This window comes from Schistocerca serialis, chromosome 2 (genome assembly GCF_023864345.2).
Source record: "Schistocerca serialis cubense isolate TAMUIC-IGC-003099 chromosome 2, iqSchSeri2.2, whole genome shotgun sequence".
NCBI classification, from domain to species: Eukaryota; Metazoa; Arthropoda; class Insecta; order Orthoptera; family Acrididae; genus Schistocerca; species Schistocerca serialis.
The window spans coordinates 249,284,964-249,297,742 of NC_064639.1; the positions used below are offsets into that span (position 1 = coordinate 249,284,964).

Here is a 12,779-nt window from a genome sequence, read left to right on the forward strand (position 1 = left end):
CCATAAATAGTAGAGAAATTCTTCTTTTAAAAATTGAGAAAAATGTTACTTTGTCTGTAGAAATCCGCTGATCTCTCGGCAAGATGAGTCAGTACCATACTGGTATCAGTTTCTTGTTTCATTGTTGATGTAAATGGATGCTAGAAATTAAAACAGGATCTAAATTACGATAGACTGGAAAAAATGTGTATTGTGTGCATTTTGGTAGTATAGTTGAAAAGTAATGAACTTAAGAGTAACATCTACAGTATATAGTTTTTTTTATTAAATTAAGAAATACAGCACAGAAAGTACATTAAACACTAGGTTTGACATCAGATTTTTCAGTTGTACTGATAGCAAATAGCATCAAAAGGTTACAAAACATCACGTAAAACATAGATGAAGCACATATAAAACGGTATGTTGTTTTCTTTTTTCTTAATACTACATAGTACACTGAGTGAAATAGTTAACATAAAAATTGATAATAGCACGAGGTAGATACGAATCCATAGTAGCTGCTGAGTTATGAGAAAATTTTTTGTTTGTTTTGTTCTGTTGCTCTATATGCAGAATTAAATACTGTTGTCCATTAAGTTTAAAGGCAGTACAGTGATTCATTCAGGTATTAAACTGCTACAGAAAAGTTAACAGGGGTAATGAAAGATATTTCGTAAATGATTCTGCGAGAAATGAAAAAATACTCAACATTTTGATTAAATGACTGGATGCTCATATGGGTATGAGTACCAAGTGATGATACTTTTACTGTGTTAAGATGGTCTCTTATCTTGTTCTAGGATCTGAACATCAGAAAGATATCGCAGTATTTCAACTTCGTAAACTGTGTAAGATGATGTAAAACAAAAAGTGTTAGCAGTAATGTACTCAATGTTTCACATTGTTTGCTCTTTCTTCCTGGAAGACGCTTGAGCTTTACATAATGGGAAGTCCCATGAAGATGATTTGATAGCTGTTCATATTATGCTCTGGAAAGTCTTATTTCATTTATGTTCGTATAGGAGGGTTCAATGTTTGACACTAGGATAGAGTTACTCTTCTGGCACTTAATCGTAGCTTATCATGACCACCTGCTTTTAATTTGGATACAAGGAAGCACTTTGATAAGCCAGTGACATTAGCCTGCAAATGTATGCACCGTTCTCTTACTTCACCTTCTCTCAAAGGGTGTACAGAATACTTCCAAATGTTCCCACCAGTTACTGAATTCTCCTGTAAGTTTCACATGGACTGTACCCTGACAGTAAATTTGGGTATTAGGTCTATATTTAAGTCTGAAAAGGAACAGCTAAGTTATTTACAAACGTGTGTTTGGAATCTACACGATGCTTTACCTCCAATGGTGGACTGATGGAGATGTCATTACCATCCCAGATACTTTCACTGAAAAAGCTATCTAAACATAGTTGTACCAAATTTAAGACTTGGTTTTCTGTTTTATTTCTAAGAGATGCAGCAATATAAGCTGATGAAGCTATTTGGGTGTCTGTATAGTATCGACATTTTTGTAACACATTTATCAGCGATGAGAGAGGATTGAGATGCTGCTGTTGAATGATCCAGGTGATGCTGCCGGTGGGATCGATGTTCGTCAACCGTTAGGAAATAGGCAGAACTGGCAAGGGCCTGGGATCCCGTTTAGGCTTCGTAGTCATTGACTGGAGGCCGCTGTGGTACATAGTCCGGCACCCTGTGCCCCGTATTACAGACCTCTGGGTCTACTGGGATTCCCCAGCGGGTGTGATTCAGACCAGCCTCCCTCATCCGCCTGTGCACCTGCAACAAGTTATCAAATATTTATATCGTCTTGTCCAGATCTGGAAGCTCTTGTTTCAAGTTTTGTACTTACAAAAAAGATCTCACAGTATACCATTTTTACAAACCTATATTGCAAAACAATGTGTTATAATAATGGCAGCGATAATGATAGTAACATGCCTCTTTCTTATTTGAAACTCAGAAATAAGAAATTTATTGTAATTTTTGTTGACTTACAGATGACCTACGACTCGACTGATCGAGATATTCTTTGTCCACATTATGAAGGAACCAAGTTTCTCCAATAAGACCAAAGGAATCACTCAACAGATACAGTTGAACATAGATTCCAAAGCGCAGCTGGAAGACAACTTCTAGACAGATTTGATATTAGTGTTAGGGTGAGGGAAGAAAAATGATTTTTTCCTCTGCTCTTTAACTATGCTCTGGAGAAAAGTTATCTGCAAATGGCGTGAAGAATTAACTAGGCAGTGTGTGTGCAGAAATGAGTCACATAAGGCAAAATCGGAACGAAACTGACATGTTTAGCTTCGCAGATGATCGTGCAACTTTTTCAAATTACTAGCATCTTCGGATGAAATTAGCAAAGGACGGACTGTGGATCTCATTCCACAACGAACATCGACTGGTAAATAATGAGAAAAAGACAAAACTAGAAGTTGAAGTATCTGAGAGGCAATTAAATCAAAGCCATCAAAAAAGAAATGCCATACCAACAGTTGTTGTTGTGGTCTTCAGTCCAGAGACTGGTTTGTTGCAGCTCTCCATGCTACTCTATCCTGTGCATGCTTCTTCATCTCCCAGTACCTACTGCAACCTACATCCTTCTGAATCTGCTTAGTGTATTCATCTCTTGGTCTCTCTCTACGATTTTTACCCTCCACGCTGCCCTCCAATGCTAAATTGTTGATCCCTTGATCTCTCAGTACATGTCCTACCAACCGATCCCTTCGTCTAGTCAAGTTGTGCCACAAACTTCTCTTCTCCCCAATCCTATTCAATACCTCCTCATTAGTTATGTGATTTACCCATCTAATCTTCAGCATTCTTCTGTAGCACCACATTTCGAAAACTTCTATTCTCTTCTTGTCCAAACTATTTATTGTCCATGTTTCACTTCCATACATGGCTACACTCCATACAAATACTTTCAGAAACGACTTCCTGACACTTAAATCTATACTCGATGTTCTCTTCTTCAGAAACGCTTTCCTTGCCATTGCCAGTCTACATTTTATATCCTCTCTACTTCGACCACCATCAGTAACTTTGCTCCCCAAATACCAAAACTCCTTTACTACTTTAAGTATCTCATTTCCTAATCTAATTCCCTCAGCATCACCCGACTTAATTCAACTACATTCCATTATCCTCGTTTTGCTTTTGTTGATGTTCATCTTATATCCTCCTTCCAAGACATTATCCATTCCGTTCAACTGCTCTTCCAAGTCCTGTATTGTCTCTGACAGAATTACGTTGTCATCAGCAAACCACAAAGTTTTTATTTGTTCTCCATGGATTTTAATACCTACATCGAATTTTTCTTTTGTTTCCTTCACTGCTTGCTCAATATACAGATTGAATAACATCGAGGAAAGGCTAGAACCCCGTCTAACTCCCTTCCCAACCACTGTTTCCCTTTCATGTCCCTCGACTCTTATAACTGCCATCTGGTTTCTGTACAAATTGTACACTCCTGGAAATTGAAATAAGAACACCGTGAATTCATTGTCCCAGGAAGGGGAAACTTTATTGACACATTCCTGGGGTCAGATACATCACATGATCACACTGACAGAACCACAGGCACTTAGACACAGGCAACAGAGCATGCACAATGTCGGCACTAGTACAGTGTATATCCACCTTTCGCAGCAATGCAGGCTGCTATTCTCCCATGGAGACGATCGTAGAGATGCTGGATGTAGTCCTGTGGAACGGCTTGCCATGCCATTTCCACCTGGCGCCTCAGTTGGACCAGCGTTCGTGCTGGACGTGCAGACCGCGTGAGACGACGCTTCATCCAGTCCCAAACATGCTCAATGGGGGACAGATCCGGAGATCTTGCTGGCCAGGGTAGTTGACTTACACCTTCTAGAGCATTTGGGTGGCACGGGATACATGCGGACGTGCATTGTCCTGTTGGAACAGCAAGTTCCCTTGCCGGTCTAGGAATGGTAGAACGATGGGTTCGATGACGGTTTGGATGTACCGTGCACTATTCAGTGTCCCCTCGACGATCACCAGTGGTGTACGGCCAGTGTAGGAGATCGCTCCCCACACCATGATGCCGGGTGTTGGCCCTGTGTGCCTCGGTCGTATGCAGTCCTGATTGTGGCGCTCACCTGCACGGCGCCAAACACGCGTACGACCATCATTGGCACCAAGGCAGAAGCGACTCTCATCGCTGAAGACGACACGTCTCCATTCGTCCCTCCATTCACGCCTGTCGCGACACCACTGGAGGCGGGCTGCACGATGTTGGGGCGTGAGCGGAAGACGGCCTAACGGTGTGCGGGACCGTAGCCCAGATTCATGGAGACGGTTGCGAATGGTCCTCGCCGATACCCCAGGAGCAACAGTGTCCCTTATTTGCTGGGAAGTGGCGGTGCGGTCCCCTACGGCACTGCGTAGGATCCTACGGTCTTGGGGTGCATCCGTGCGTCGCTGCGGTCCGGTCCCAAATCGACGGGCACGTGCACCTTCCGCCGACCACTGGCGACAACATCGATGTACTGTGGAGACCTCACGCCCCACGTGTTGAGCAATTCGACGGTACGTCCACCCGGCCTCCCGCATGCCCACTATACGCCCTCGCTCAAAGTCCGTCAACTGCACATACGGTTCACGTCCACGCTGTCGCGGCATGCTACCAGTGTTAAAGACTGCGATGGAGCTCCGTATGCCACGGCAAACTGGCTGACACTGACGGCGGCGGTGCACAAATGCTGCGCAGCTAGCGCCATTCGACGGCCAACACCGCGGTTCCTGGTGTGTCCGCTGTGCCGTGCGTGTGATCATTGCTTGTACAGCCCTCTCGCAGTGTCCGGAGCAAGTATGGTGGGTCTGACACACCGGTGTCAATGTGTTCTTTTTTCCATTTCCAGGAGTGTAAATAGCCTTTCGCTCCCTGTATTTTACCCCTGCCACCTTCAGAATTTGAAAGACAGTATTCCAGTCAACATTGTCAAAAGCTTTCTCTACGTCTACAAATGCTGGAAACGTAGGATTGCCCTTCCTTAATCTAGCTTCTAAGATAAGTCGTATGGTCAGTATTGCCTCACGTGTTCCAATATTTCTACGGAATCCAAACTGATCTTCCCCGAGGTCGGCTTCTATCAGTTTTTCCATTCGTCTGTAAAGACTTCGCATTAATATTTTGCAGCAGTGACTTATTAAACTGATATTCGATGATTTTCACATCTGTCAACACCTGCTTTCTTTGGGATTGGAATTATTATATTCTTCTTGAAGTCTGAGGGTATTTCGCGTGTCTCATACGTCTTGCTCACCAGATGGTAGGGTTTTGTCAGGACTGGCTCTCCCAAGGCTGTCAGTTGTTCTAATGGAATGTTGTCTGTCAAACTCTTCACGCAGTATCATATCTCCCATTTCATCTTCATCTACATCCTCTTCCATTTCCATAATATTGTCCTCAAGTACATCGCCCTTGTATAGACCCTCTATATACTCCTTCCACCTTTCTGCTTTCCCTTCTTTGCTTAGAACTGGGTTTCCATCTGAGCTCTTGATATTCATACAAGTCGTTCTCTTTTCTCCAAAGGTCTCTTTAATTTTCCTGTAGGCAGTATCTATCTTACCCTTAGTGAGATAAGCCTCTACGTCCTTACATTTGTCCTCTAGCCATCCCTGCTTAGCCATTTTGCACTTCCTGTCGATCTCATTTTTGAGACGTTTGTATTCCTTTTTGCCTGCTTCATTTACTGCATTTTTATATTTTCTCCTTTCATCAATTAAATTCAATATTTCTTCTGTTACCCAAGGATTTCTACTATCCCTCGTCTTTTTACCTACTTCGTCCTCTACTGCCTTCACTACTTCATCCCTCAAAGATAACCATTCTTCTTCTACTGTATTTCTTTCCCCCATTCCTGTCAATTGTTCCCTTATGCTCGCCCTGAAACTCTGTACTACCTCTAGTTTAGTCAGTTTATCCAGGTCGCATCTCCTTAAATTCCCTCCTTTTTGGAGTTTCTTCAGATTTAATCTACAGTTCATAACCAATAGATTGTGGTCAGAGTCCACATCTGCCCCTGGAAAAGTCTTACAATTTAAAACCTGGTTCTTAAATCTCTCTCTTACCATTATATAATCTATCTGAAACCTGTCAGTATCTCCAAAATTCTTCCATGTATACAGCCTTCTTTTATGATTCTTGAACCAAGTGTTAGCTATGATTAAGTTATACTCTGTGCAAAATTCTTCCAGGCGGCTTCCTCTTTCATTCTTTAGCCCCATTCCATATTCACCTACTATGTTTCCTTCTCTCCCTTTTCATACTGACGAATTCCAGTCACCCATGACTATTAAATTTTCGTCTCCCTTCACTATCTGAATAATTTCTTTTATTTCATCATACATTTCTTCAATTTCTTCGTCATCTGCAGAGCTAGTTGGCATATAAACTTGTACTACTGTAGTAGGCGTGGGCTTCGTGTCTATTTTGGCCACAATAATGCGTTCACTATGCTGTTTGTAGTAGCTTACCTGCACTCCTATTTTTTTCCCTCATTATTAAACCTATCCTGCATTACCCCTATTTGATTGTGTATTTATAACCCTCTATTCACTTGACCAGAAGTCTTGTTCCTCCTACCACCGAACTTCACTGATTTCCACTACATCTAACTTTAACCTATCCATTTCCATTTTTAAATTTTCTAACCTACCTACCCAATTAAGGGATCTGACATTCTGCGTTCTGGTCCGTAGAACCCCAGTTTTCTTTCTCCTGATAACGACGTCCTCTTGAGTAGTCCCCGCCCGGAGATCCGAATGGGGGAATATTTTACCTCCGGAATATTTTACCCAAGAGGACGCCATCATCATTTAACCATACAGTAAAGCTGCATGCCCTCGGGAAAAATTACGGCTGTAGTTTTTTCAGCTGTTCGCAGTACCAGCGCAGCAAGGCCGTTTTGGTTAGTGTTAAAAGGCCAGATAGTCAATCATCCAGACTGTTGCCCCTGCAACTACTGAAAAGGGTGCTGCCCCTGTTTAGGAACCACGCGTTTGTCTGGCCACTCAACAGATACCCCTCCGTTGTGGTTGCACCTACGGTACGGCTATCTGTGTCGCTGAGGCACGCAAGCCTTCCCACCAACGGCAAGGTCCATGATTCATGGGGGTGGGGCGGCATACCAACTATGAAAAGATATTTAAACAAACCCCAGTGTCTATTAGTGTCTAAGACTAACACTAACGTACCCTGGTTCGAGCAGGAGGAATATATGCAGCAACATTTCTTGTAATGTATTAGAAAGATCTAGCAGAACAGTTGAAAGAGACATGTGGTGATGGAGTTATGGATGTGTCGAAAGTGCGTTCGTGGGTGCGACAGTTTAATGAAGGCAGAACATCGTGTGACAACAAACCGAAACAACCTCGGCCTCGCACAAGCCGGTCTGACAACATGATCGAGAAAGTGGAGAGAATTGTTTTGGGAGATCGCCGAATGACTGTTGAACAAATCGCCTCCAGAGTTGGCATTTCTGTGGGTTCTGCGCACACAATCCTGCATGACGACCTGAAAATGCGAAAAGTGTCATCCAGGTGGGTGCCACGAATGCTGACGGACGACCACATGGCTGCCCGTGTGGCATGTTGCCAAGCAATGTTGACGCGCAACGACAGCTTGAATGGGACTTTCTTTTCGTCGGTTGTGACAATGGATGAGACGTGGATGCCATTTTTCAATCCAGAAACAAAGCGCCAGTCAGCTCAATGGAAGCACACAGATTCACCGCCACCAAAAAAATTTCGGGTAACTGCCAGTGCTGAAAAAATGATGGTGTCCATGTTCTGGGACAGCGAGGGCGTAATCGTTACCCATTGCGTTCCAAAGGGCACTACGGTAACAGGTGCATCCTACTAAAATGTTTTGAAGAACAAATTCCTTCCTGCACTGCAACAAAAACGTCCGGGAAGGGCTGCGCGTGTGCTGTTTCACCAAGACAACGCACCCGCACATCGAGCTAACGTTACGCAACAGTTTCTTCGTGATAACAACTTTGAAGTGATTCCTCATGCTCTCTACTCACCTGACCTGGCTCCTAGTGACTTTTGGCCTTTTCCAACAATGAAAGACACTCTCCGTGGCCGCACATTCACCAGCCGTGCTGCTATTGCCTCAGCGATTTTCCAGTGGTCAAAACAGACTCCTAAAGAAGCCTTCGCCGCTGCCATGGAATCATGGCGTCAGCGTTGTGAAAACTGTGTACTTCTGCAGGGCGATTACGTCGAGAAGTAACGCCAGTTTCATCGATTTCGGGTGAGTAGTTAATTAGAAAAAAAATCGGAGGCCTTAGAACTTGAATGCACCTCGTACAGTGGTTGTTTAGTTTGCACAACTGAATGACGCCCAAAACAGTTTACTACTATTTCAAAGCTGCCACCTCATCATATTCTCATCTGAAGTAGTGTGATCAATACTGGTAAGCAGGCTCGCATGCCTTAACGACAAAGATAGCCGTACCGTTGCTGCAACCAGATCACAGGAGAGATCAGACAAACCTTTGGCGCCAAAAGAGCCTTTTCAGTAATTGCGGCTGTAACATTCCGGATGATTGAATGATCTGGCCTTGTACACCAGTCAACATAGCGTTCTTGTGCTTCGAACAGCTGAAAGCACCCGTCACTTTTCACGACGACATGCAGCTCTGCCGTATGGTTAAATGCTGAGGTCATCCTCTTGTGTAAAATATTCTGGAAGTAAAATGTCCACCATTCAGATCTCCGGACGGGGACTACTCACTAGGATGTCATCAACAGGAAAAATAAAGTTGAGGTTCTACGGCTTGGAGCGTGGAATGTTCCATTCCTTAATCAGGTAAGTAGGTTAGAAAATTTCTAAAAGGGAAATTAATAGGTTGAAGTTAGATATAGTGGGGGATTAGTGAAGTCGGTGGCAGGATGAACAGGATTTCTGGTCAGTTGAGAGCAAGGGTAACAATGTGAGGCTCATTCGGAATGTAAGAAATGTTTTTTTCTACAGAAATTATGAGATATAACTAAACGAAGCTGTATTTTACACACAATTTGATATCCAAGCTACATTCCTACGTAGTCATCGTTCAAAGTTAGGCAATTATTGTACTATTTCACCAGTTTTTCTATGCCTTCTGCAACCTGAGATGTTACAAAGCTCTTAACGGCTTTTTTAAGTTCATCATCACTTCTGTAGCGTTGTCCGCTCAGGAAATTTTTCAATTTGGGGAATATCACTTGGGGCTAAGTCCGGACTGTATGGCAGATGTTGAAACACTTCCCACTGAAGCAAGTCCTGTGTCACGCCCTCTTCATGCGGGCATGTTTTATCGTGGAGGAGGATGGCTCCACTGGATAGCATTCCGTGCCGTCTGTTTGTAATGGTGCTGTGAAGTCGTTAGGCTGATGCGGTCCGCTAGTTGTGAAACGCCTATATTTTTTGATTTTTGTTTCAATTCTTGTTCGTCCGTCACCAATGAGGGACCGGCCCGGGTGATCTTCGCCATGAACATTCTTCGTCCACCATTAAACATGATACACCGCGTCCGAATTGACACTTCGTTCATCATATTACAGTATACCTCAGGAATCAGTGTATAAATTTCAATGGTTCGAACTTTTTGCGCATTTAAAAGGCAGATAACACTGCGCACCACACACTTGGTGGGATCGTCAGTTTTGTCACATACTTTAATGTCGCACAGCTAAGCGTAATGAAACGTAATGGGGCGTAGCTGCCAGCAAACTGAAGCGGATCAGTGCCAATATCAGTGATCGGTCGGCGGTAGTTGTGGGGGGGGGGGGGGACTCCGGTCACGAATCAAATCAAAATGTTCTTTACTTTCCGAATGACTCTCATAGAAAATCAAATAAGGGTAATGCAGGAGTAAGTCTAATAACGAATAAGAAAATAGGAATTCGTGTGAGCTGCTATGATTAACATAGTGAACGCACTAACGTAGCCAACAGAGACACAAAGTCAACACTCATCACAGTAGTACAAATTTATATGCCAACTAGCTTTGCAGATCTTGATGAGGTTGAGCAAATGTATGAAGAAGTAAAAGAAACTATTCAGATACTTAAGAGAGAGGAAAATGTAGTTGTGACTGCTACTGGAATCCAAAAGTAGGAAAAGGAAGAGAAGGAAAAACAGTAGGTGAATACAGATTGAGGGAGGGAAAGAAATGAAAGACGAAGCCCCCTGGTATAATTCTGCACAGAGTGTAATTCAATCATGGCTCACACATGGCTTAACAATCACGAAAGGAGGTTGTATATATGGAAGAGGCCTGTAGACCCTGGAAGACTTCAGATTGCTTATATAATAGTAAGACAGAGATTTCGGAAGCAGATTTTAAATTGTAAGACATTTCTTGGTGCAGATGTGAACTCTGACCACAATTTATTGTTTACGAACTGTAGATTAAAACTGAAGAAATTCCAAAAGTGTAGGAAATTAAGGAGAGGGGACTTGGATAAGTAGTAAGAACGAGAGTTTGTTGACAGTTTCAAAGGGAATATTAGGCAATGATTGACTGGAGCAGTGGAAGGGAATACCGTAGAAGACGAATGAGTAGCTTTGAGAGATGAAATAGTAAAGGCAGCACAGGATCATATAGGTAAAAAGGCAAGACCTAGTAGAAATCCTTGGAGACACTGAATTAAATTGATCAAAGAGGAACATATAAAAATGCAGCAAATGGAGCTGGCGAAACGGAAAGTAGACAGAAATTGCAAAATGGTTAAGGAGTGTGTCGAAGACAGCAAGTCTATAGAAGCATGTACAACTAAAGGGAAGATAGGTACCGCCTATAGGAAAATTAAAGAGTCATTTGAAGAAACTGGAAACAGTTGTACTAATATTAAGAGCTTACATGGGAAACCAGCATTAAGTAAAAAAGGGAAAGTTGGAGGGTGAAAGGAGTACATAGTGTGTCTACACAAAGGAGATGAACTTGAAGGCAATATTATAGAAAGGGAAGAGAAAAGAGATGAAGATGAAGTACAAATGTGATACTATTAGAAGATTTTGACAGCACTGAAAGACCTAAGTCTGAAACAAGGCTCATGGAATAGGCGACATTTCCTTGCAAGCACTGATATCCTTGGGAGAGCCATGCATGACAAAACTATTCCATCTGGTGTGCAAGAAGTCTAAGACAAGGGAAATTCCCTGAGACTTCAGGAAAAATATAGGAACTGCAAGTGCCGAGGTGTATATTAATGAACTACTAGTTTAATAAGTCATGGTTTAGTAAACAAAATATTTACAGAAGAATAGAAAAACTGATAGAAGTCACGTCGGGGAAGACCAGTTTGGGTTCTAGAAAAATGTAGGAACAAGCGAGTCATGGTTTAGTAAACAAAATATTTACAGAAGAATAGAAAACCTGATAGAAGCCACGTCGGGGAAGACCAGTTTGGGTTCTAGAAAAATGTAGGAACAAGCGAGCCAATATTAACTCTACGACCCCTCTTAGAATATGGGTTAAGAAAGGCAGACATAAGTATACAGCATTTGTAGACTTAGAGAAAGATTTTGACTTGAATATACTCTTTGAAATTCTGACGGTAGCAAGGCTAAAATACAGGGAGGGAAAGGTGGTTTACAACTTGTACAGAAACCAGACAGCGTTGTAAGAGACAAAGGGCATGAAAGGGAAGATTGGTTGAGAAGGCAGTGAGACGGTTGTAGTCCAAGCTCGATATTATTCGGTCTGTACATTCAGCAAGTTGTGAAGGAAACCAAGGAGAAGTTTGGAAAGGGAATTAAAGTTCAGGGAGAAGAAATAAAAACTGAGGTTTGCCCAGAATGTTGTAATTCTGTCAGAGACGGCAAAGGATCTGGAACAGCAGTTGAACGGAATGAATAGTAAAACGTTGAATCAAAACACCTTTCAGCCGCCTTAATTTTCCAATTGTTATTTTATTCGGCGCTACATTACGCCATCTTCAGGCCCTCTGACCAACCTGTAGGAAGGTTCCCACCTCTGATCCAGTCATAATGGGGGCCACCATTCAGTGAGTGGCATTCGTAGATTTTTGACACAGTGATCCCTTCTATCACCACAGTCAGCAAGTGATGATCTAAGGGATCGCTGTGTCAAAAATCTACCGATACCAGTCATTGAATGCTAGCCCCTATTTTGACTGGTGGGAATCTTCATACACATCGGTCCGGGGGGCCTGAAGATCACGTAATGTAGCGCCGAAACTGGTTGCTTAAATATAATAAGAATAGGAAATTTAGAGGGCTGAAAGGTGCTTTGATTCGACATTTTATACTGAACAGCTGAAGCCCCGCAACCATCTGTATCAGATGGACTTACGTAGAATGGATAGCGTCTTAAAATGAGGATATAAGATAAATATTAAAAAAGGCAAAACAAGGGTAATCTAATGTAGAATATTAAATCAACCAATGCTGAGGGGATTAGATTATGAAACGAGACACTAAAAGTAATAGATGTGTTTTGCCATTCGGGCATTAGAATAACTGATGATGACAGAAGTAGAGAGCACACGAAATGTAAATTGACAATAGGAAGAAAAGCGTTTATAAAGAAGAGAAATTTGGTAATATCTGATATAAATTTAAGTGTTAGGAAGTCCTCTCTGAAGATATTTGTCTGCAGTGTAGCCTTGTGCAGAATTGAAACGTAGACGGTACACATTTATTAGAAGAAGAGATATGGTGCTACAGGAGAATGTTGAAGGTTAGATGAATAGACTACGTAAGCAGTGAGGAAGTGCTCAACTGAATTGGG

At 42.4% G+C, this 12,779-nt stretch overlaps 1 protein-coding gene across 2 annotated transcripts in view; it reads right to left on the bottom strand.

The window, feature by feature from the left end:
• Positions 1 to 277: 277 nt before the first annotated feature.
• The window catches only part of LOC126457008 (uncharacterized), a 124,158-nt gene continuing 111,656 nt past the window's right edge, over positions 278 to 12,779 (bottom strand). For both annotated transcript variants that reach the window (XM_050092977.1, XM_050092976.1), the window contains exon 5: positions 278 to 1,779. In XM_050092977.1, coding sequence (XP_049948934.1) covers positions 1,642 to 1,779 — 138 coding nt within the window. In that variant the 3' untranslated portion in view covers positions 278 to 1,641. The remainder of the gene's footprint in view (positions 1,780 to 12,779) is intronic.